The sequence below is a fragment of the Artemia franciscana genome, chromosome 12 (genome assembly GCF_032884065.1).
Source record: "Artemia franciscana chromosome 12, ASM3288406v1, whole genome shotgun sequence".
Lineage (NCBI taxonomy): Eukaryota > Metazoa > Arthropoda > Branchiopoda > Anostraca > Artemiidae > Artemia > Artemia franciscana.
Window position 1 is genome coordinate 13,400,043 of NC_088874.1, and position 22,098 is coordinate 13,422,140.

The following is a 22,098-nucleotide window of genomic DNA, read 5'->3' on the forward strand; positions in this document are numbered from 1 at the left end:
TCCCGTTTCAACCTCCGGTATATGATCCCATCAATAGCCAACAAATATTCATTAAATAAATTTGTTGAGTTACCAAAAGGATCTTTGAAGAGACGATTAAAAAGTTATATAATGGAATCTGCTTGCAAGAACGGTTGGTAAAAATTTTTAATTTTTAATTTTATTTTGGCCTCACTCCACTTACTCCACCTTAAATACTCTCATTAAAGATACTCTTTTTTTATTTATTGATGAAATAGTGGTTCATTTTTTGTTTGTTCTGTATCAATGAGGATTGTTAAATTTTGTTTATATGTCTTGCCCAGTAGTCGAGCTTGTCTCTCCATTTGGGCAAGTTGAAGATTTTGATGAATATGAATTTTTGAATAAATGAATCTGAATCTGAATCTGAAAGGGAAATTTTAGGATTTAGTGTGCAATATGGGTGCTGTGGGGGTAGTTCTTCTACTGCAAAAACGTTGATTTTAATGAAAAATGATAGTTTCCAAAATTAAATCCATTAAAAGCTGTACTTTATCCTGAAAACGCCGTAATATCAAGGATAATTCTATTTTGCTGTGGAAAGCAAACTCTTTTTACAAAACAAAATAACAGTACAATCGCTAATTACTTCAAAGAGGGTAAAAATTAGACAGAAAATGGGTTAATAATTGGGCAGTGACTTGACCAGATAATTGCACGCTGTAAAATCCCCCAAAAAAGCTTCATACATGTATCTAGATTCTTAAAAAATGTCCTACTTTTGCCAGAAATCCCAAGAAACCATGGGGAAATTAAACATTTCGAATTTTTTTTTTTTTTTTTGGGGGGGGAGGGGGGCGGGTCCAAAGCCCCCCCCCCCTGCGTACGTGCCAGCCTCTTTTATACCTAATATCTTATGTTCGTTTTAAGTTTTAATGCTACTCATTACTTCCAGATGAAAAAAAAATTATATTTATTTTCTCATTGTTTTTTTTTAAATAATGCTAGAGAACCTGCACCCTCTTCATGGAAATTCTCTTTCCTCGTGATAAATTCCTCCAAGAAAAGATCCTCCCACGTAACCCCCTCCTCCAACCCACCCCCATCCCAACGCGAAAAAATCCCCCTGAAAACGTTTGTACATTTCATAATAACCTTTAATATATGTAAAGAATGGTCAAAGTGTGTAACTTGCAGCCCCTCCCCCGGGGACTGTGGGGAATGAAGTTGTCCCCAAATACAGAAAATTAGGTTTTCGACTAAGCTGAACAAAATAGTTATCTCACAATTTTGATCCGATGACTTTGGGGAAAAAGTGCCTGGGAGGGGACCTAGGTGCCCTCCAATTATGTAGTCACTTATAAAAGGCACTAGAACTTTTAATTTCCGTTAGAATGAGCCCTCTCGCAACGTTTTAGGACCACTGGGTCGATACGATAAATAAATAAATAAAAAAAAAATAATAAACACGCTTCCAAGATCTGTCTTCTGACAAAAATACAAAATTCCACATTTCTGTAGATAGGAGCTGGAAACTTTTATAGTAGGGTTCTCTGATACACTGAATCTGATGATGTGATTTTTGTTAAGATTCTATGACTTTTAGGGGGGTTTTTCCCCTACATTCTAAAATAAGGCAAATTTTCTCAGGCTCGTAACTTTTGATGGGTTAAGACTAATTTTGATGAAACTTGTATATTTAAAATCAGCATTAAAATGTAATTCTTTTGATATAACTATTGGTATCAAAATTCGTTTTTTTAGAGTTGCAGCTAGGATTGAGCCGGGTCGCTCCTTACTACAGTTCGTTACCACGAACTGTTTGATTAGAGAAGAGCATCCATTATGTAGCTTTCTAAAATCCCCCTCCAACGAGACAAAAATGCGTAAAGTGGGCTTGCTTGCAGGTAACATTACCTATAGAGCGAGGCGTATTAGTCCATGAGCCCCGCGGGCATCGGGGCGAGGTCTGTATTCAATATTTATTCAACAAAGAGTGATAAAACTCAAAACCTCAAACAAGCCTAGGCCCGCTGCCCGCGGGGCTCATGGACTAGTACGCTTCGCTCTATAGGTAATTTTACCTGTAAGCAAGTGCACTTTACGCATTTTTAGTTTACCCCATGGAGGAGGAGGGTCAACTGAAATGGATGCGCTTCCAGAATTAGTATTGCTTCGCAGCATAGTTTCCTGTTTAGAGCATCTATGACGAAACTAAACATTTACCCAGAAATTAGATATAAAACAAAGAAAGCCGTTCCACTCGTCATTCAACGCTCTTTACAAGTATAATAATGGCTATGGTTCCAATTGCGCCCTCTCCCCTAATACCGGGATACAACCCTAGAATATATGCGAAATTTTGCTAATTTTTTTGGTTTATATTAGTTTTTTGTACTAATTTCTCGTCAACAGCTGGTCCATAATCATAATTTAAATAAAGAAAAAGATCTATGTGTATATCAAGGCCCTTTTCAGAACTTCTTTTTTCAAAGGGGGTCTTACAAGTATTGTTTTTTGGGGGGGGAGGTTACACAGCAAAGCTCAAAAAACATATACCAATTTGTCTATATTCATTTTTGTTACGTTTTTACGAGTCGGAAAAAACATTTCGGACGGGGGGGTTCGAACCCTCAACCCCCTAGATACGACTTTGGTGTATATAGCACTTGTGCTGTATACTCATATAAACCTGTGTATATAGTATTGCACATCCAGACATTGGAGGTGCTGGGGTGCAATTTGGGTGGTAGCAATCAATATGTCTCGAATCAGATTTGGATGGAAAATCAAATAGTACATTTCTTTTTTCGTTAAGTGATTTCTATGTTATGTTTGGATATTACCAAAATTAGTTAATATAGAAAATGCCATCCAATGCTGAAAATAATTCTACGAACCCTAAAGGCAGTGGCGTAATTTCTTCAAAATCCTGGGTAGGCGAGTTGGGGGCAATTTTCCCAAATCAAGTAAAAATGACAGTGAAAGCTGAAAAACAAGGCATGTTGATTTCTCTTTTAACACCCATATTTACACGAATCATTCAACTCTCTGTTTTTATTATTTAATATTCTGTTTTATTCTGTTTTTATTTATTTAATTTTATTATTTAATATGCCATGTGAAGTAGGTTAGGAGTAGTGACCCGCCCTTTGGATTTAAATTGGCAAATAACCGCTACTCTTCCTTAATGATTTCCGTTATATTTTTTTTTTACTTTCTTACTTCGTTAATGGACGCAGGTGCATGTTACGTAATAGGTAATGTTTTCTAAGGGATACGGATGCATGTTACGTCATAGGAGCTGCGTGTTTTGTTAAATTTATTGAGGGTGACGTAGTCTTGCGTGGCTTTTTAGATTCATTGAGAATGACGTAATCTCACGTGACTTTCTAGATTTATTGGAAACTAGCTGTTGGTGTGGCGCTTCGCGCGACACCAGCACCTAGTTGGTGGGGGCGCTTCGCGCCCCCCTTGCCCCCCCGCGAGCGCAAGTCGTTACGCACCATATTATTTACGCGCCATTGTAGTTGTGTCACTGTGTCCCACCTGTGAATATAGGTAGATATATATATATACACACACACACATATATATATATATATATACATATATATATATATATATATATATATATATATATATATATATATATATATATATATATATATATATATATATATATATATATATATATATATATATATATATATATATATATATATATATATATATATTATATATATATATATATATATATATATATATATATGCATATAAATAGATTGTCAGGTTTACCGACTCTTGAACATGCAACATATAATTGTCCATGGGAAAACAATCCGTATTCAGATCTATACCGCATTTTTCTAATTATTGCCCTTGAGCCTTGTTGATGTTGATTGCTAATCGAATATTCCCTGTGTCCCCGTCGTCATTTATATATCCACCCCTGTGCCCTTCCGGCGTCCCCGTTGTAGTCGTTTCCCGGTGTCCCGGTCGTCATTTGTGTCCCAGTGTCTCGGTTTGTAATTTTTCTTTGAGTGTCCCGGTCGTCATTTATATTCCCTGTGTCCCGGTCGTCATTTATATCCCGGTCTGTAATTTTTCTTTGAGTGTCCCGGTCGTCATTTATATTCCTTGTTTCCTGGTGTCCCGGTCGTCAAATCATCGACTGGGCTGTACCTGAATGCCAGGCGAAAATTTTCAGGTTGCTCTTATGATTCCTCGGCACGCTTTCTTTTGGTGATTTCTCTTTGAGATGCAAGCCTGTTTTCACGCTGTTGTTGTGATTCCTCGGCACGCTTTCTTTTCTTACTTTCTCTATTAGCCGCAAGCCTTTTGGCATGAACTCTTTGAGCAGCTTCCTCGGCTGTTTCTTCTGCCATTTGGGGGAAAAGCCTGTTTTCACGCTGTTGTTGTGAATCCTCGGCACGCTTTCTTTTCATACTTTCACTATTAGCTGCAAGCCTGTTTTCACGCTGCTGTTTTGATTCCTCGGCAGACTTTCTTTTCTTACTTTCTCTATTAGCCGCAAGCCTTTTGGCATGAACTCTTTGAGGAGCCTCCTCGGCTGTTTCTTCTGCCATTGTAGGTTCTTCTGTCATTTTAAGATCTATATTAAAAATTTCTCTTTGAAAGGCCTTCTTATATACTTACAATGACGTAATATACAAAGCCTATGACATCATAACAAACATGACGTCAGGCGACAAACAACTTCATGACGGAATAATGCTCAATCCTTATAATAACGTCAAACATGAGGTCAGTCGACAGTCGACAAACATGACGTCCGTACACAAACACTCTATATATATAAAAATAAGTTGTTTGTTTGTCTGTTGACTGACGTCATGTTTTTGTGTCGACTGACGTCATTTTTGTCGACTGACGTCATTATAAGGATTAAGCATTATGCCGTCATGAAGTTGTTTGTCGACTGACGTCAAGTTTGTCGAATGACGAAATTACAGACCGGGACACCGGGACACAAATGACGACCGGGACACAGGGAAAACAAATGACGGCTGGGACACTCAAAGAGAAATTACAGCGCGGGACACAAATGACGACCAGGACACCGGGACAGGGAATATAAATGACAACCGGGTCACTCAAAGAGAAATTACAGACTGGGACACCGGGACACAAATGACGACCGGGACACAGGGAATATAAATGACGACCGGGACACAGGGACACAACTACAACGGGGACGCCGGGGGGCACAGGGGATATATAAATGATTAGTCATTACCATCAAAAAAGCTCAAGGGCAATCATTAGAATAATGAGGTATAGATCTGAATACGGATTGTTTTTCCCATGGACAATTATATGTTGCATGTTCAAGAGCCGGTAAACCTGACAATCTATTTATATGCACAGACAATGGGATAGCGAAGAATGCTGTATATTCGCAAGTTTTACATAGTTAAAAACATATATATATCTATCTATATTCACACGTGGGACACAGAGACACAACTGCAATGGCGCGTAACTAATATGGCGCGTAATGACTTACGCGTGCGGGGGGGCTTGGGGGTGCCGAATCACCCCCTCAAACTAGGTGTTGGGGTGGCGCGAAGCGCCACCCCAAAAGCTAGTCTATATATATAAAAATAAGTTGCTTGTTTGTCCGTTGATTGACGTCATGTTTGTGTGTCGACTGACGTCATGTTTGTCGACTGACGCTGTTATAAGGATTGAGCATTATGCCGTCATGAAGTTGTTTGTCGATTAACGTCATGTTTGTCGACTGACGAAGTTACAGACCGGGACACCGGGACACAAATGACGACCGGGACACTCAAAGAGAAATTACAGACCACCGGGACACAAATAACGACCGGGACACAGGGAATATAAATGACGACCGGGACAAAGGGACACAACTAAAACGGGGACACCAGGGCCACAGGGGGGATATATAAATGACGACCGGGACACAGGGAGTGTTTGATTAGCAATCACAATCAACAAAGCTCAAGGGCAATCATTATAATAATGAGGTATAGATCTGAATACGGATTGTTTTTCCCATGGACAATTATATGTTGCATGTTCAAGAGTTGGTAAACCTGACAATCTATTTATATGCACAGACAATGGGACAGCGAAGAATGTTGTATATTCGCAAGTTTTACGTAGTTAAAAACATATATTTATCAATCTATATTCACAAGTGGGACACAGGGACACAACTACAATGGCGCGTCGTTATAAGGATTGAGCATTATGCCGTCATGAAGTTGTTTGTCGACTGACGTTATGTTTGTCGACTGACGAAATTACGGACCGGGACACCGGGACACAAATGACGACCGGGACACTCAAAGAGAAATTACAGACTGGGATACCGGGACACAAATAACGACCAGGACACATGGAATATAAATGACGACCGGGACACAGGGACACAACTACAACGGGGACGCCGGGGGCACAGGGGGATATATAAATGACGACCGGGACACAGGGAATGTTCGATTAGCAATTACCATCAACAAACCTCAAGGTTAATCATTATAACAATGAGGAATAAATCTGAATACGGATTGTTCTTCCCATGGACAATTATATGTTGCATGTTCAAGAGTCGGTAAACCTGACAATATACTTACATGCACAGACAATGGGACAGCGAAGAATGTTTTATATTCGCAAGTTTTACGTAGTTAAAAACATATATATATATATATATATATATATATATATATAATATATATATATATATATATATATATATATACTAGCTGTTGGGGTGGCGCTTCGCGCCACCCCAACACCTAGTTGGTGGGGGCGCTTCGCGCCCCCCCCCAAGCCCCCCCGCGCGCGTAAGTCGTTACGCGCCATAATAGTTACGCGCCATTGTAGTTGTGTCCCTATGTCCCACCTGTGAATATAGATATATATATATATATATGGTTTTAACTACGTAAAACTTGCGAATATACAACATTCTTTGCTGTCCCATTGTCTTTGCATATAAATAGATTGTCAGGTTATCCCCCTGTTTCCCCCGGTGTCCCCGTTGTAGTTGTGTCCCTGTGTCCCGGTCGTCATTTATATTCCCTATGTCCCGGGTCCCGGTCATCATTTGTATCCCGGTGTCCCGGTCTGTATATACATTCGTTTTGAGTTTTGTTTTCTCCTTTATTTTTTTCCTTTTTTTTTCTTTTTTAGCTTATTTAGATTTTTAGATTTTTTAGTTTTTTTTATTAGTTTTTAGTTTTTATTTCTTTTTAGTTTTTTTGTCCCGGTCGTCATTTATATCCCCCTGTTTCCCCCGGTGTCCCCGTTGTAGTTGTGTCCCTGTGTCCCGGTCGTTATTTATATTCCCTGTGTCCCGGTCGTCATTTGTATCCCGGTGTACCGGTCTGTATATACATTCGTTTTTTAGTTTTGTTTTTCTCCTTTATTTTTTTCCTTTTTTTTTCTTTTTTAGTTTATTTAGATTTTTAGATTTTTTAGTTTTTTTATTAGTTTTTAGTTTTTTTTTCTTTTTAGTTTTTTGTAGTTTTTACCTTCTTTTTAGTTTTGTTAATTTTTTTTTTTACTTGTGTCCTGGTCGTCATTTATACTCCCTGTGTCCCGGTGCTTTGTTGATTGCTAATCGAACATTCCTTTTGTCCTGGTCGCTTTCTCTTTGAGTGTCGTCATTTATTTTTTTCTTTTTTAGTTCTTTTAGTTTTTACCTTTTTTAGTTTTTTTTTAGTTTTTAGTTTTTTTAGTTTTTTACCTTTTTTTAGTTTTTTTAGTTTTTTAGCTTTTTTATTTTTTTTATTAGTTTTTAGTTTTTTTGTAGTTTTTTTGCCTTTTTTTTAGTTTTTTGTCCTGGTCGCTTTCTCTTTGAGTGTCGTCATTTATTAGTTTTTTCCTTTTTTTTTTTAGTTTTTTATTGGTTTTTACCTTTATTTTAGCTTATTTTTCAGTTTTTTCCTTTTTTTTAGTTTTTTTTTATTTTTTATTTTTTTTAGTTTTTTACCTTTTTTTAGTTTTTTTAGTTTTTTTAGTTTTTTAGCTTTTTTACTTTTTTTATTAGTTTTTAGTTTTTTTTTGTAGTTTTTTGCCTTTTTTTAGTTTTTTCAGTTTTTTTTTTAGTTTTTTATTGGTTTTTACCTTTATAGTTTTTTAGTTTTTTAGCTTTTTTATTTTTTTTATTAGTTTTTAGTTTTTTTTGTAGTTTTTGCCTTTTTTTAGTTTTTTCAGTTTGACGTCACCTAATCCAGTTTTTTCAGGTGACGTCACCTGACACATCCATCCACACATCCATCCACACATCCACAGACAGACAACTTATTTTTATATATATAGATATATATATATATATATATATATATATATATATATATATATATATATCAATCTATATTCACAGGTGGGACACAGGGACACAACTACAATGGTGCATAACTAATATGGCGCGAAAAAACCTAAAAAAAAAAAAACCATAAAAAGAAAAAAAATTAAAAAAAAAAGTAAAGAAATAAAAAAAGGTAAAAACTAAAAAGAAAAAAAACACAAAGAAAAAAACAAAAAAGAGAAATTACAGACTGGGACACCGGGACACAAATGACGACCGGGACACAGGGAATATAAATGACGACCGGGACAAAGGGACACAACTACAACGGGGACGCTGGGGGGCACAGGGGGATATATAAATGACGACGGGGACACATTGAATATTCGCGTAGCAATCACCATCAACAAAGCTCAAGGGCAATCATTAGAATAATGAGGTATAGATCTGAATACGGATTGTTTTTCCCATTGACAATTATATATTACATGTTCAAGAGTCGGTAAGCCTGACAATCTGTTTATATGCACAGACAATGGGACAGCGAAGAATGTTGTATATTCGCAAGTTTTACGTAGTTAGAAACATATATATATAAATATATCTATATATATAAAAATAAGTTGTCTGTCTGTCTGTGGATCAGGTGACGTCATGTTTCTGTGTCGGCTGACGTCATGAAATTAGTTGTCGTCATTTTTGCTATGACGGTGACGTCATTAATGGTATTTAAGACATGCGTTCACGGAAAAGTGTTTAATTGTAAAATGACTGAAGAACCTACAATGGCAACAGCCGAGGAAACTGCTCAAAGAGTCTATGCCAAAAAACTTGCTGCTGATAGAGAAAGTAAGAAAAGAAAGCGTAACGAGGAATCACAAGAACAGCAAGAAAACAGGCTTGCGGCTAAAGAACGCAAAACCGCGCAGTTAGTTGAAAATCCACCTGGAAAGCGAGAGTCAAAACATATCAAAGACCGACACAGAGGGAATATAAATGACGACCAGGAACCTCAAAGAAAAATTACAGACTGGGACACCCGGACACAAATCACGACCGGGAACATAAATGACGACCGGGACGCAGGGACACAACTACAACGGGGACGCCGGGGGCACAGGCGGGATATATAATTGACGACTGAGACACAGGGATTGTTTGAATAGAAATTACAGACCGGGACACCGGGACACAAATGACGACCGGGACACTGGGACACAGGGAATATAAATGACGACCGGGACACTCAAAGAGAAAATACAAACTGGGACACCAGGACACGAATGACGACCGGGACACAGGGAATATAAATGCTATTTATATGCACAGACAATGGGACAGCGAAGAATGTTGTATATTTGCATGTTTTACGTAGTTAAACAAATATATTTATATCTATCTCTATTCACAGGTGGGACACAGGGACACAGCTACAATGGCGCGTAACTAATATGGCGCGTAACGACTTACGCGCGCGGGGGGGCTTGGGGGGGCGCGAAGCGCCCCACCAACTAGGTGTTGGGGTGGCGCGAAGGGCCACCCCAACATCTAGTATATATATATATATATATATATATATATATATATATATATATATATATATATATATATATATATATATATATATATATATATATATATATATATATATATATATATATATATATATCTTTATTCACAGGTGGGACACAGGTACACAACTACAATGGCGCGTAACTAATATGGCGCGTAACGACTTAGGCGCGCGGGGGGGCTTGGGGGGCGTGAAGCACCCCCACCAACTAGGTGGGGGTGCTTATATATATATATATATATATATATATATATATATATATATATATATATATATATATATATATATATATATATATATATATATATATATATATATATATATATATATATATATATATATATATATATATATATATATATATTAAGATAGATAACGTAATGACAGCGCACACGTGGGATGTTACGGAACGGTGATGCGTTCACGCGGTATGTTACGCAATAACGGTGTACACGTTGGTGTTACCTAATGACGGGTGCACATGTGGGATGTTATGGAATGACAATGCACTTGGGATGTTACGTAATGACGATAAACACATCGGTGTTACATAATACTTTGAGATATTTTATTTTCTTCGGAATTTCTGTTTTATTTCAAGGCTTTTTTTTCTTCAGGATTTCATTTTTCTTTCAAGCGTTTTTTTCTTTCGAGGTGTTTTTTTTTTTCTTTTTGAGATTTCATATCATTTCAAGACGTTTTTCTCAGGGAGCTTTTATATTCTAAAGATTTTATGTCCGCATTAGTATTCGAAAGGTATTCCCCCTCAAAGGAATGAAGCGCTAACCAGTTGGACTGTTAAATCATTTCTAACATCTTGATTCGGGAAATAGTTTCAACTCCATAAATTATTGCACGCAAGGATAATCCCGTATCTCGCATACTAGAATGATTAAATGGATTGCGTGTTTCCATATGGTTGCCATAATTGACACGCAGGGGGAAAATTGATTACTAAAATTTTGTTCTATTTGAAGTACACCTGCTTGTCAATTAATGCTTTGGAGAGTATTGTCAGATAATATTGCGGGTTATTCTTAGCGCATTTTTCACTAATAGTATTTTACTCTCTTCACTACACTAAATTTAGCACTTATATTAGAGGCAATTTTGAACGAATAAAACCACAGGTTGAAACGTTGATTACATATTTTCTTCAATGTTCAAACATCAACGTCTTGATTTAATATTCATTAAAAAAAAGATTTTTGTTATATAATCAATTCTTGTATCTTTTAAAAGAGGTTTACAGGGTTTAAGAAACTATCTTGTCTTATTCTCTGTAATATTCAATGACTGACAAACAGTACGCTCTAGCAGCCATTATCCTACACATGGCATTTTCCTGCAAAAATATTCGTTTACAGTAGAATCGATCGTTTAAACTTAAGGAAAAAATCCCATTAGCGTCTCTTCAGATGACTCCTAGCAATTGAGACAAGCATAATAAAGTGTGCCATTCCCGATGACACCCTCGGGGGCACATTATCACACCTATTTGTTTTTCAAACTTTTCCTTCAAAATAAATTTATAAACTAAAGAATTACCATTGTATTTATTTGAACATCGAAAACTTGCCATTTCATTGCAAGATTGAGATGTTCCAAGGCAGTTTCCAGCCTGTGACGGTCAATGGGTGACCGACGGCACCCTCTAGAAGTCATTATCGTACATGTGGCATTTTATAATAAGAATTTGTTATTTCTTGAAATGTATGCCGGAAGGTGTCTTAGAGGCGGTAGATTGTGCCATGTTGTCGTCAATTCGTATGAATCATCAGAAGATACCTTACTTAGGGGTTTTCATTAATTTTAAACGATTGATTTTTGTGTAAACTGATATTTTTGCAGGAAAATGTCTGGAAATACTTTAGGTGTGATAGTGCACGCCAGAGGATGCCACATGCTAGCCATTGAGTACCACAGACTGGGAATCGACATTGAACATAGCCATCTAACAAATGAATGATAAGTTTCTGCTGTTCAAATTAAAAACAATTGTCATTTTTAGTTTATACAATTGTTTTTGAGGGGAAAAGGTTAAAATCCCTTAGCCATGATAATTAGTGCCAGAAGGGTACCATTTATCAGGCATAGATTACCACGGAGGTACCTGCATACAAAATCTTGGAATCGACGGAACTTGGAGTGGAATTGGCGGGATCGACACTGAGGAATTTGGGAGGGGGGAAGTCTTGGGACTGAAACTGACGCAACCAGAGCCTGATTTGGAATTGGGTTTCGGAGTGGGCATAGTGGGAACTGGAATAGGTTGAACCGATATGGATGCCAGTAGAATCGAAGATGCAACCGTTTTAATCACTTTACTGAAAAAATAAAAAAAAATTAGAAATCATGAAGGATGGCAGAGAGCCGGTCATAGTGTGGTACAAAGGTGTGAAATGACATGGTGTATCACATTGGGGTTGGATTGCAAATATATGGATCAATGGATTTAACGCATGATTTACTAACAAGAAAATATCTGGAAAATGTCTTAGGAATGATTGGGTGCCCTATGGTGCCAGAAGGCCCGCCCTTGTGTTGCACGGTAGTATGAATTGAGATGGTGTATTACGTTTGGGGGGGGGGGTGGATTGCAAAACATTAACCAATGGATTTAATGCGTGATTTTTAACAAGAAAGTATCTCTATAATGTCTTAGAAATGGTGAAGGGGTTGTAGAGGGTACCAGAGGGCTAGTCATAGTGTGGCACAGATTAGGAATTATTGGAAAACAATACCAACAAAAATAAAAGATGTATCTACTGGAATACTCAAACGTCAGGAAATGCTTTAATGATGATGATGGGTTCCGCAGGGTGCCACCATGTAGCCAACTTTTACAAATCTACTTTAAATGAGGAAAAGGCTTGATCAAGAAATTTTTTAAACTCTAAGTGGCGTGAACTGTCTTGGAATATCGCGTTTAACAATGAAATGCTAGGTTCCACCGATCAAATGAAAACAGGGCTCAATTTTGGATTTACAAGCTTATTTTTGTAAGTAAAATGTTGAAAATGCCTTAGGGATGATAACGGATGCCAGAGGGATACCATGGGGGTTAGCTACATAATACTGTGCTGGTGTGAACTGTTTTGGGGTTTCCACACAGGGGTTTGCTTACTCAAACACAACACAATGGAGTTAAAGCACAATTTTTTATCAAGAAAATCTAAAAATGGCTTATAAATAATGAGGGGTACTGGAGGGTATCAGGGTACTAGTCATAGTGTGGAACAGGTTAAGAATTGTCAGAAAATAATACCAACAAAAATAAAAAATATATCTATTGGGGTACTCAAACGTCAGAAAGCGCTTAAATGATGATGACGGGTGTTGCAGGGTGCCACCATGCAGCCAATTTTTACAAAACTAATGAAAATAAGTAGAAGGCTCGTTCAAGAAATGTTTTAAATTCTAAGTGGCACGAATTGCCTTAGACTATCACGTTCTAACAATGAAATGCTAAGTTCCGCTGCTCAAATAAAACCAGTGTTAAATTATATATTTGCAAAATTATTTCGTTGGGAAAAGGTTGAAAAAGCCTTACAGATGATGACAGATGCCACATGGATGCCACAGGGAGGGGCATTTGCATAATGCCAGGGTGGTTTGAAGTGTTTTGGGGGCGCCACGAAGGGGTTCGCTTACGAAAATATGAACCAATGGAGTTAAAGAATAATTTTTATCAACAAATTTGAAAATAGTTTAGAAATGATGATGGGTACTAGAGTGTGTTGTGTGTCAGATATTGCGTGTTACTGGCTGAATTATGACATGGAACATCTTAATCTAGCAATGAAATGGCAAGTTTTCGATGTCCAAAAAATGTGTCATATTCTAGTTTATACGTTTGTTTTTTATAGAAAAAGTTTGAAAAGCCCTAAAGTTTGATAATGTGCTTCCAGTGGCTGTCATCGGTGGAAGTACATTGTGCGACGCTGGCCTCAATTGGTAGGAGCCAACAGAAGAAACGTTAGTTGGGAATTTTTCATTAAATTTAAATGATCTATTCTAGTATAAACGAATCATTTTGGAGGAAAATGCCCCAAAAAGCCATGTGTGCAATAATGCCTGCTAGAGGGTGTCTTGTGCTAGCCATTAAGTGTCACAGGCTGGGAATTACCGTAAAACATCGCAATCTAGCAATGAAAAGGCAAGTTTCCACTGTTCAAATAAAAACAAGGGTCATTTTTAGTTTATAAATTTATTTTGAGTGAAAAGGGTTAAAAAATCCTTAGGTATGATAGTGTGTCCCCCAGAGAGTGTCATCATGGATAGTGCAGTGTTTCACGCTGACCCCAACTGCTAGGAGTCATCAAAAGAAACGCTAAAGGGATTTCTTCATTAAGTTTAAACGATTGACTCTAGTGTAATCGAATATTTTTGCAGGAAAATGCCCGGGAAAATACCAGTATTTTGTATGATAATGCCTGCTAAAGGGTGCCGTGTATTGGTCATTCAGTGTTACGGAGAATAAGACAAAAGTTTTTTTAAAAAATCCTGCATTTGTGCTTTCATTACGTTATTCTAAAAAAATCTTGCAAGTCACGTGAGATTACGTCATTCTCAATAAATTTAACAAATCATGCAATTTTTATGACGTAACATGCACCTGCATTTGTTAGAATACACTCCCTATTACGAACCATGCACTGCATCTCTTAGAAAACATTCCTTATGACGTAACATATACCTGTGTTTTGCCCTGAAAGAATCGTCGTTTAAACTTCCTCGTCATCTTAAACTATTAAGGAAGAAAAGAGTAGCGGCTATGGGTCATTTTAAATCCAAAGGGTGGTCACTACTGCTAGGACAACCTATGTTTGCTGTATCTGTTAGGCGCAGTCAAATTCAGTCAAAATAAGATACGTTTGGGACAAAATTTTATTTTTAGCCTTTGTGGCACTTGGCGAATACAGTACATTTTTTGTCCCAAACTAGCTAAAGGAACGACAAAACTCCTCTAAGTCAAGCCCTCATTTTTGTTCATAGATATAACTTAGGATAGCCAACCCAGGGCTTACGGAATGCATGTGGGCCGGCTTGAATTTTTTCCAGTCCGTGAGATTAATCCCCGTTTTACGAAATATAGCCCTTCATTTTTGCAGCCATTTATTAGCTTTTAAAACTACAGCTTTCAAACTTATAGTTTCAAAACTTTCTAAATTATAAGACAACATTAACTTCGACTCCAAACACATTTTGAAACTTTTGAACTTTTGAACATTTTGAACCTTTTAGACTTTTGGCGTGGTTTTTGGGATGTTTTTGCCTACTTACGTGACTAGTGTTAAGAAAAGTGTTAAATAATTTTTATTTTACCTTCAATAATTGATTGATTGTTTTCTTTTTCAGACTACATACACAGACAAAGGACCAAAGGTAAGACTTAAATTCATATGCTTTATTCCCTTGGATCTCTTATAACGCCTCAGAGGATCCTCATGAGTGAAAAACACTCTAAAGAAAAAAGAAAGGACTTCGGGGGAGGGATTTTTAAAAGACTCTATAAACAATTTCCTATTTTGACACATATGGTGTATATATTGTAATAATCTAGTAAAAATGTTCGATTCTATTTTAATGTGTGAGACGACGTGAATATCTTCTTTTTATACAAGAGCATAAAATTTAGATTAAAGTTTTTCGTTTGTTTTTCTTTCTTGCAGCCCGCGCGTCGACACTCCACCCGAGAGCTGTCGTTTACCCCCCCCCCCCTACGTCTGAGCCGGTTTTTACAGCAGAAGGAAGAGTTTTTCTTTGGGGGGATTTTCCGATTGAGTATGTTCCGTGGGGGTATTTTTCGAGAGGGGTTTGGGTAAACGCCCAGAGTCACTCCACCCATAGAAAAATATCAATTTCTCAGGAAAACGAAAAGCAATTTTTTCTTATTTTTCTTGTTTTTGAATAATTGTAAATAATATGTAATAGATATACACCAGCAAATAATAAATAATAGACCCCAAAAAGGGAGGGTGGTATATTTGACTCCTCTCCAAATTAGAAAAAGCGCAAATAAATACGTGCCTTTCGGTCATTTAATTATTAAACTTATAATACCGTTTCCATATTTTAGCCTCAAATCAGCTGGCACTTTGGCCCATTCTCTTCCGAAAAAACCGAGCAAGTTTTATAAAGGCTGAGCGGTTGTTTCGTTGTAAAATTTATAAATATCGTTCTAATTCAAAGACGACGTAAGAGGTATACCGTTTGTTATGTCTTTTAACAGAGTTTCCGGTATTTATTTACATAAAATAAATAATATTTATTTTCAAAAAGCTATCACCAGCTCTAATAGAGCCCATTTTACTTTATATGTCCAGTAAAAGAATGCAAAACAAGAAATCAACCAATACAGTAAGACAAAGGTGAATAAATCAATCAACCATAAAAAAGGTCATTAATAATTTATTAATGAAATCTAACATAAAAAAAAATTGTGTTCAAGAATTAGAATGAACTTTTGTACGATTAATTACAAAACCATAAAATATGAAGGGGGGGGGGTAAATAACACAAGCTAATAGTTTATGACAAGCAACTATTCGAAGCTAAAAAAAAAATCGCCTTTTAAATCAAATACTGTAAAAATCAAAACAACTGAAATCGAAACTCAAAACCATTAAGGATACGAGAAGAATCAGAAATATTAACGATCAAAGAAAGAATTGTACAAACGACTAGATTAAAAAAAAAAACGCTTAAATATGTATCACAAATGGGCAAAATCGAAAATGCAATGTTTTATGACATCTCTTGAAACGACTTAAAAACTGCTCAAGTATTTACAATCCCTTAACTTTGTTTCACAAAAATTGTCACATAAGTGGGCGACCACTCTTTCAGACTTCAGGGATTCCTTCCTGGTAAACTCTAAATTTGGTGCTTACGATCTTTTTAGACAAAGAAATTTGATAATTTATTTTCATTTCTAGCTCCTTTTGAGGCTTTATTTTTTGGACCTCAGCCACTTCAGTCTTTAAAATGCTTTAACCTGTTAGCTGTCAAGAATTTTAATAGGCTGACGCCTTGCTTCTGGCAGTTAGATACGACCAGAATATTACACAAAAATTATCATAGCTGTGACCCTTCATTTGATAACTGGAATTACACGCTAGACTAGTACCCTTAACTAGTTTCAAACCTTCTTTTAAACATTTGATCACACCGGGGACTTATTTAGGTTTGTATAATCCTCTGAAATCGAGCAGACGGAATGGAATTAATTAGCATAGAATTTATTAAAGATATGATTTAAAGATAAACCATTTTTGATTTAAGGTTTTAAAGACACTATGGGTAATGCATTAATAGAGTTGCACTCGGTAGACTATATGCTACATTCTGTGATCATTCTATCCTTTATCTTTCTGGTCTTTATCCCCTTCTAAAGAAAAAAAATTAATCAGATTCGGACTTTTTATTTCAGATATTGTAAATTTTTACTTTATCTCCCCCCTTGGTATAGCAATGGAAAGATAATTCGTAAGTTTGATGTCCCTGATATAAGTGCAAAGTTGGCCCTCCTGCATGGAAGGGTGTCGGAATCAGCTTTTTATCGTTTATCGTCTCATCATCCTTTGGTCCGTCTGTTCGGTTAATCTCGTTGTAGTGTAGTGTTTATTCTATTTGTAGTGTATTTTATTTGCAGTGTATTTCATTTTTTCTTTCTTTTTGTTACTCCACAAGTGCCATAACTTGTTATGATGTGGGTTATAAATAAATTGTTATTATTATTATTAATGGCAAAATGAGGTCTCTAGCTTATGTTGGGAGTGGGGTCCATCTTAATCTTTAACTACAGAGAGAGAACCTTTTTAGAAATTCTGTTTTTATATGACAAAAAAAAATCTTTTCCTGGATGATCTAATTTAAAGAAAAACCATTTTTAAGCATTAATTGACGAAATATTTGCGATGCAATTAAATACTTTATTGTAAAAAGTTCACTTAAAGCAAGTTTTGTTCATTCTCTAGAATTTATGTATCTTCTTATTGTGGTAATTTAAATGTTGAAATTATCCTTAAAAAGCAAGAATACTACTAACAACTGATACTACTAACAAATCACTGCAGCACCAAGCCGCCTGAGGCAACATAGCTACACACGATGCTCCTCCACCCCAATTTTCGGTCAACACTAGTGTCAGCTCCGACTTTTTCAAGTGGCCCATACTCTTTTAGCTATGCTTCATAACTGTAGTGACTTAAACTTTAAAATAGTGACTTTACAGCAGCGTTGAAGTATCTTATTTTTACATTCTTCATTTTATATATATTTAGGTTTCAACTTTCCACTCTTTAACTAGGTCAAGACGGGGAAATCCAATTTAAAATCCTCTTATTCCTTTCCTATTGAATATTTTTATTTTTAATTTTATGGTGACAAGACAATTTAAACAGGGCTGTATCCAGGATATCTGTTAGGGGAGTTACATAACAAATAAAAAAAAACGCATAAAAATGTGTTCTTATGCATTTTTATTACGTTTCTACGAGTCGGACAAAGATTTTGGGGGACGAGGTTCAACTCCCCAACCCCTCACCTGAATACAGCCTTGAATATTGTGTGTCATGTCTCGATTGAATCTTCACGTTTTAAAAAAGAATCCTAATAAAAGCTAAATCATCTAATAAATCTAAAGATGAAAAATCTTTTTATTTATAGTCGCATTTCACTTCTTTTTTTATTTTACCAATTGCAGTTAGAATTGTGATGAGTTCGTTCTGGTGGTGCTTTTGCTGTTTTATCTTTTTTTATTTTTTAATTCAGACTATTTCCGGTAAATGGTTTTTTGTCTAAGTTGTTTAAGCTTTTGTTCTCTATACTTTATCTGAATGATTTTTTTTCAGCCCGAAGCAGGAAAGTTCATTCATTTTGATCATCTCACTTTTTGGGTTGGAAATGCTCAGCAGGTAAGTTTTATTTAATTACACCCGATTTTTAAAGTCCTTCAAATTACTATCTTCATTGAACAGCTTTAAGAAGGTTTTCAGAAAGACGATGGCTAAATTTAGAGAAAAAAATAGAAAACTAATATTTTAAACCTTTAAGTAACAAGTTCTTGGCTATCAAAATAAATAATTGTTTAATAAATTAGATCACTAGTGAAATACAGCAGATTTTTTGCGTTTTGTGAGCCCAACTGTAAGCCAAACGAAAAGCAGGTCATCTTCGAATGGGGTTGGATGATTCTATATTGAACATTTAAAGGAAATTTATATGTTTGATATGAAATTTAAAATTTAGAAACAAATTTTATTTGTTATGAATTATGAGATGAAATATGAAATTTAAAAATTTGATTAACGGCTAGAAGTTGATAATAATGTAAATATATTTTGATATGTGTTTGTTTTTTATTTAATTTATTTTTTTTTTTTTTGCAGACGAACTAAGCCTAATCATTATTCTTTATGCAATGGATTAAGTGTCTAAGGAGGATTTTTTGAGAAGAAATAGACACACCCGTACATAAAAAATTTTCATTGGGGGATTAATCTTTTCCTTTAATTTTTGGCGCCAAAGATTATTTGTTGAATTGTGGTTCTAGTCCAATGTCTTCATCTATGCACTTAATTATGAAGTAATTTGTCATGGTTGCCATCTTACGCGCTCTCTATTTTCAATATGTATGGTTAATGCTGTCCCAGAGCGTTAGAGCGCGTTCTATGTTGCCTATTGCAATTAATTTTAGTTATTTCTAGCTTTCCAAGAATGTTTCAATTCAATAAATTGAACTTTCCAATTTTGCCGTGACAAAGAGCCCATTCTAATTTATTGCATTTAGTTTCCCCTTATCGTGTTTGATAACACGATAAGCTTCAGGAGATCTTTTGTAAGTGAGTAAAAAAATATCTGTTTATCTGAACAAGCTTATTAAGTAAAATTCATTTTTATATGTGGAAAGTCGGCTCACTTTACTTTTGTGTTTTATTTGGCTTTTAATGTTTTGGTTAAAAGTAAATTAACACTCTAAATTAATTTAGCTCTCCCATAGAGAACAGTCGTCGAATTAAATTATGTGGGAAATTGCCTGCTATTGTAACTTACGATTATATTGAACTTGCTATTACAATCGCAATTAGTTCGTGCTACTATATATAAAATGCAACTAAAATAAACATTTATTATCGTGGCCAAGTGTCTAGAATCATTAAAAGACAGTTTGATATTATGTGCTCGAAGAAGCGCAGTGCAATTGGAAAGACATAAATTGTCTCCATAAAGTCTCTTTTCACTTAAATAAAAAGTATTAAAAATGCAGTTAATGTGATGTTTTAGCCTAATTTATATTATTTCTTTATTGATCGTCAATGTTTTATTTACATTGAAACACTGTACTTCGTTTTCTCGCTGAACTTTTCCTATTCAGGCAATACCCAAATTACAACTGTGGATGTGGTCATCCTCGTTTTCTTTGAACTGGTCCCATGAAAGCTAAGCAGCTGTGAAATATGGCTAATGTTCTGGGATCAAAACTTGGAGTTTGTTCAAAAGTTTAGAGTTATTCAAGCAAAACTTAGAGTTTATATCATACACATACTGCTGAAACCTAGAGTTGTTTCTTTGAGGAATACCTCCCAGTTTTACTTATACGCACGAGGCTCTTAGCTAATGAAGGCCGGGGATCAGTTCATTCTTTGTGGGGGGGGTATGGGCAAAAGTCAATAGTTCTCCTTAGGCCAAGGATGATGAAAACATTGTTTTTCCATAATCCTTATAGAATATGCCCTTTTTCGCACCCATTCTATGACTTATTGAATAACTAATAGGTGGCCTGTGCCATACCCTCCAAAAAAAAAGCGGACGTCAGCATCTAAATTGATATGAAAAAATATGAAAAAAATGTAAGCAATTGCTACAAATTTTCCTTTGAAACTATCAATGAATATTTTGATTACTGCATGATTATTAAACCAAAATTATACTGTTGAAGCATGTGGTGGGATTGTTAAAAGAAAAAAAGTCAGGTAAATTTAAACGATTCCCGAATAATAAACTTATTCTTCCGTTATACCTCTATATATATATATATTTATTTTTCTAGGCTGCATCATATTACTGCACCAGATTTGGATTTGAGCATATTGCCTATAGTGGACTAGAAACAGGTTCACGCAAAGTTGTTTCTCATGTTGTAGGCCAGAACAAGGTAAAAATTATTTAAATATTATTAAAAATTATTAAGAAAATGCAAAAAATGTGTCAACTGCCACTGCCACTGATAGCTCATCTGAAGCCAGGTCATTTGAGGCCTACAGAGCTCTGTATGCTCCTCTTCCACCTTAATTCATTCTGAGCTTCACTCTTTCCTCTCTGTTTTCACCCAATTTTATGGTGTACTTATTTTCATTTGACCCTTGACGGATCGGCAAAATTGGTGGTTTTTGGCAACCTTCAACCGTAAAATGTTACCTTGTGTTCTTAACCCTTCTTCCATAATCCCCCTAGAAAGTGGGATCAAACTACATCCTTCCTACAATCTATTTACTTTACGGCTAATGTCTCAGGGCCATACATCAAGAGATTAAGAGCTGGGTGTAAGTGAGTGGTAGATGTAGCACGTTCTTTCCAGTAAGAAATGGAGTCAAGCAAGGCTGCTCAGTTGCTCCTGAGCTATTTAACTGTATTATAGATAATGCTATGACATGCACAACCCGGAAATTGAGCTTTGGACTCAAGTACGGGGATAGAGCTGTCACTGATTATGACTTTGCTGATGACATAGCACTAGTCACCAACTCCAAGTCACAGCTGCTCATGCCTCTAAACATGCTTCTGGAAGAAGCTGCCAGGACTGGGCTGTCCATTAAATGGAAGAAGACAAAAGTCATGGTATTGCAGCTAAAGTCTGATACCAACAATTCTAATTACTTGGTCGCCGGGAACCAACTCGAAGTGGTTGACCATTTCACTTATCTCGGTTCTATCATATCATTGGAAGGTTACATCGACCATGAAGTCTTTGGCCACGCGTCCAAGGCCTCTGACGTCTTGGGTAGACTGAGCCATGTTTGAAAGAAGCCAATGATCAAACGAGCCACCAAAATGAAGATACTTGGATGGTCAGTCTATTCAATCCTGCTGTACAGAGCTGAAACTTGGCTTGCAACTGCAGCTGTCCTGCGCCGTCACGACAATCTTCAATATATGTGGCTCCAGACAATCGAGGGAATCCGATGGACAGGCTTTTGTCATTAAAGGCCGCCTATGGATTATGACTTCCCAGTCAGCCTTGTCGCAA

At 36.1% G+C, this 22,098-nt stretch overlaps 2 protein-coding genes across 2 annotated transcripts in view; one reads left to right on the forward strand and one right to left on the reverse strand.

The window, feature by feature from the left end:
- LOC136033711 (tribbles homolog 1-like) overlaps positions 1 to 19,927 on the reverse strand; it is a 72,295-nt gene extending 52,368 nt beyond the window's left edge. Inside the window, exon 1 of the mRNA XM_065714586.1 lies at positions 19,905 to 19,927. The gene's annotated coding sequence lies outside the window, so the exon portion shown is untranslated. The remainder of the gene's footprint in view (positions 1 to 19,904) is intronic.
- The window catches only part of LOC136033710 (4-hydroxyphenylpyruvate dioxygenase-like), a 44,464-nt gene that overhangs the window by 3,000 nt on the left and 19,366 nt on the right, over positions 1 to 22,098 (forward strand). The window contains exons 2-4 of the mRNA XM_065714580.1: positions 15,207 to 15,233; positions 18,704 to 18,766; positions 20,902 to 21,006. Coding sequence (XP_065570652.1) covers positions 15,207 to 15,233; positions 18,704 to 18,766; positions 20,902 to 21,006 — 195 coding nt within the window. The remainder of the gene's footprint in view (positions 1 to 15,206; positions 15,234 to 18,703; positions 18,767 to 20,901; positions 21,007 to 22,098) is intronic.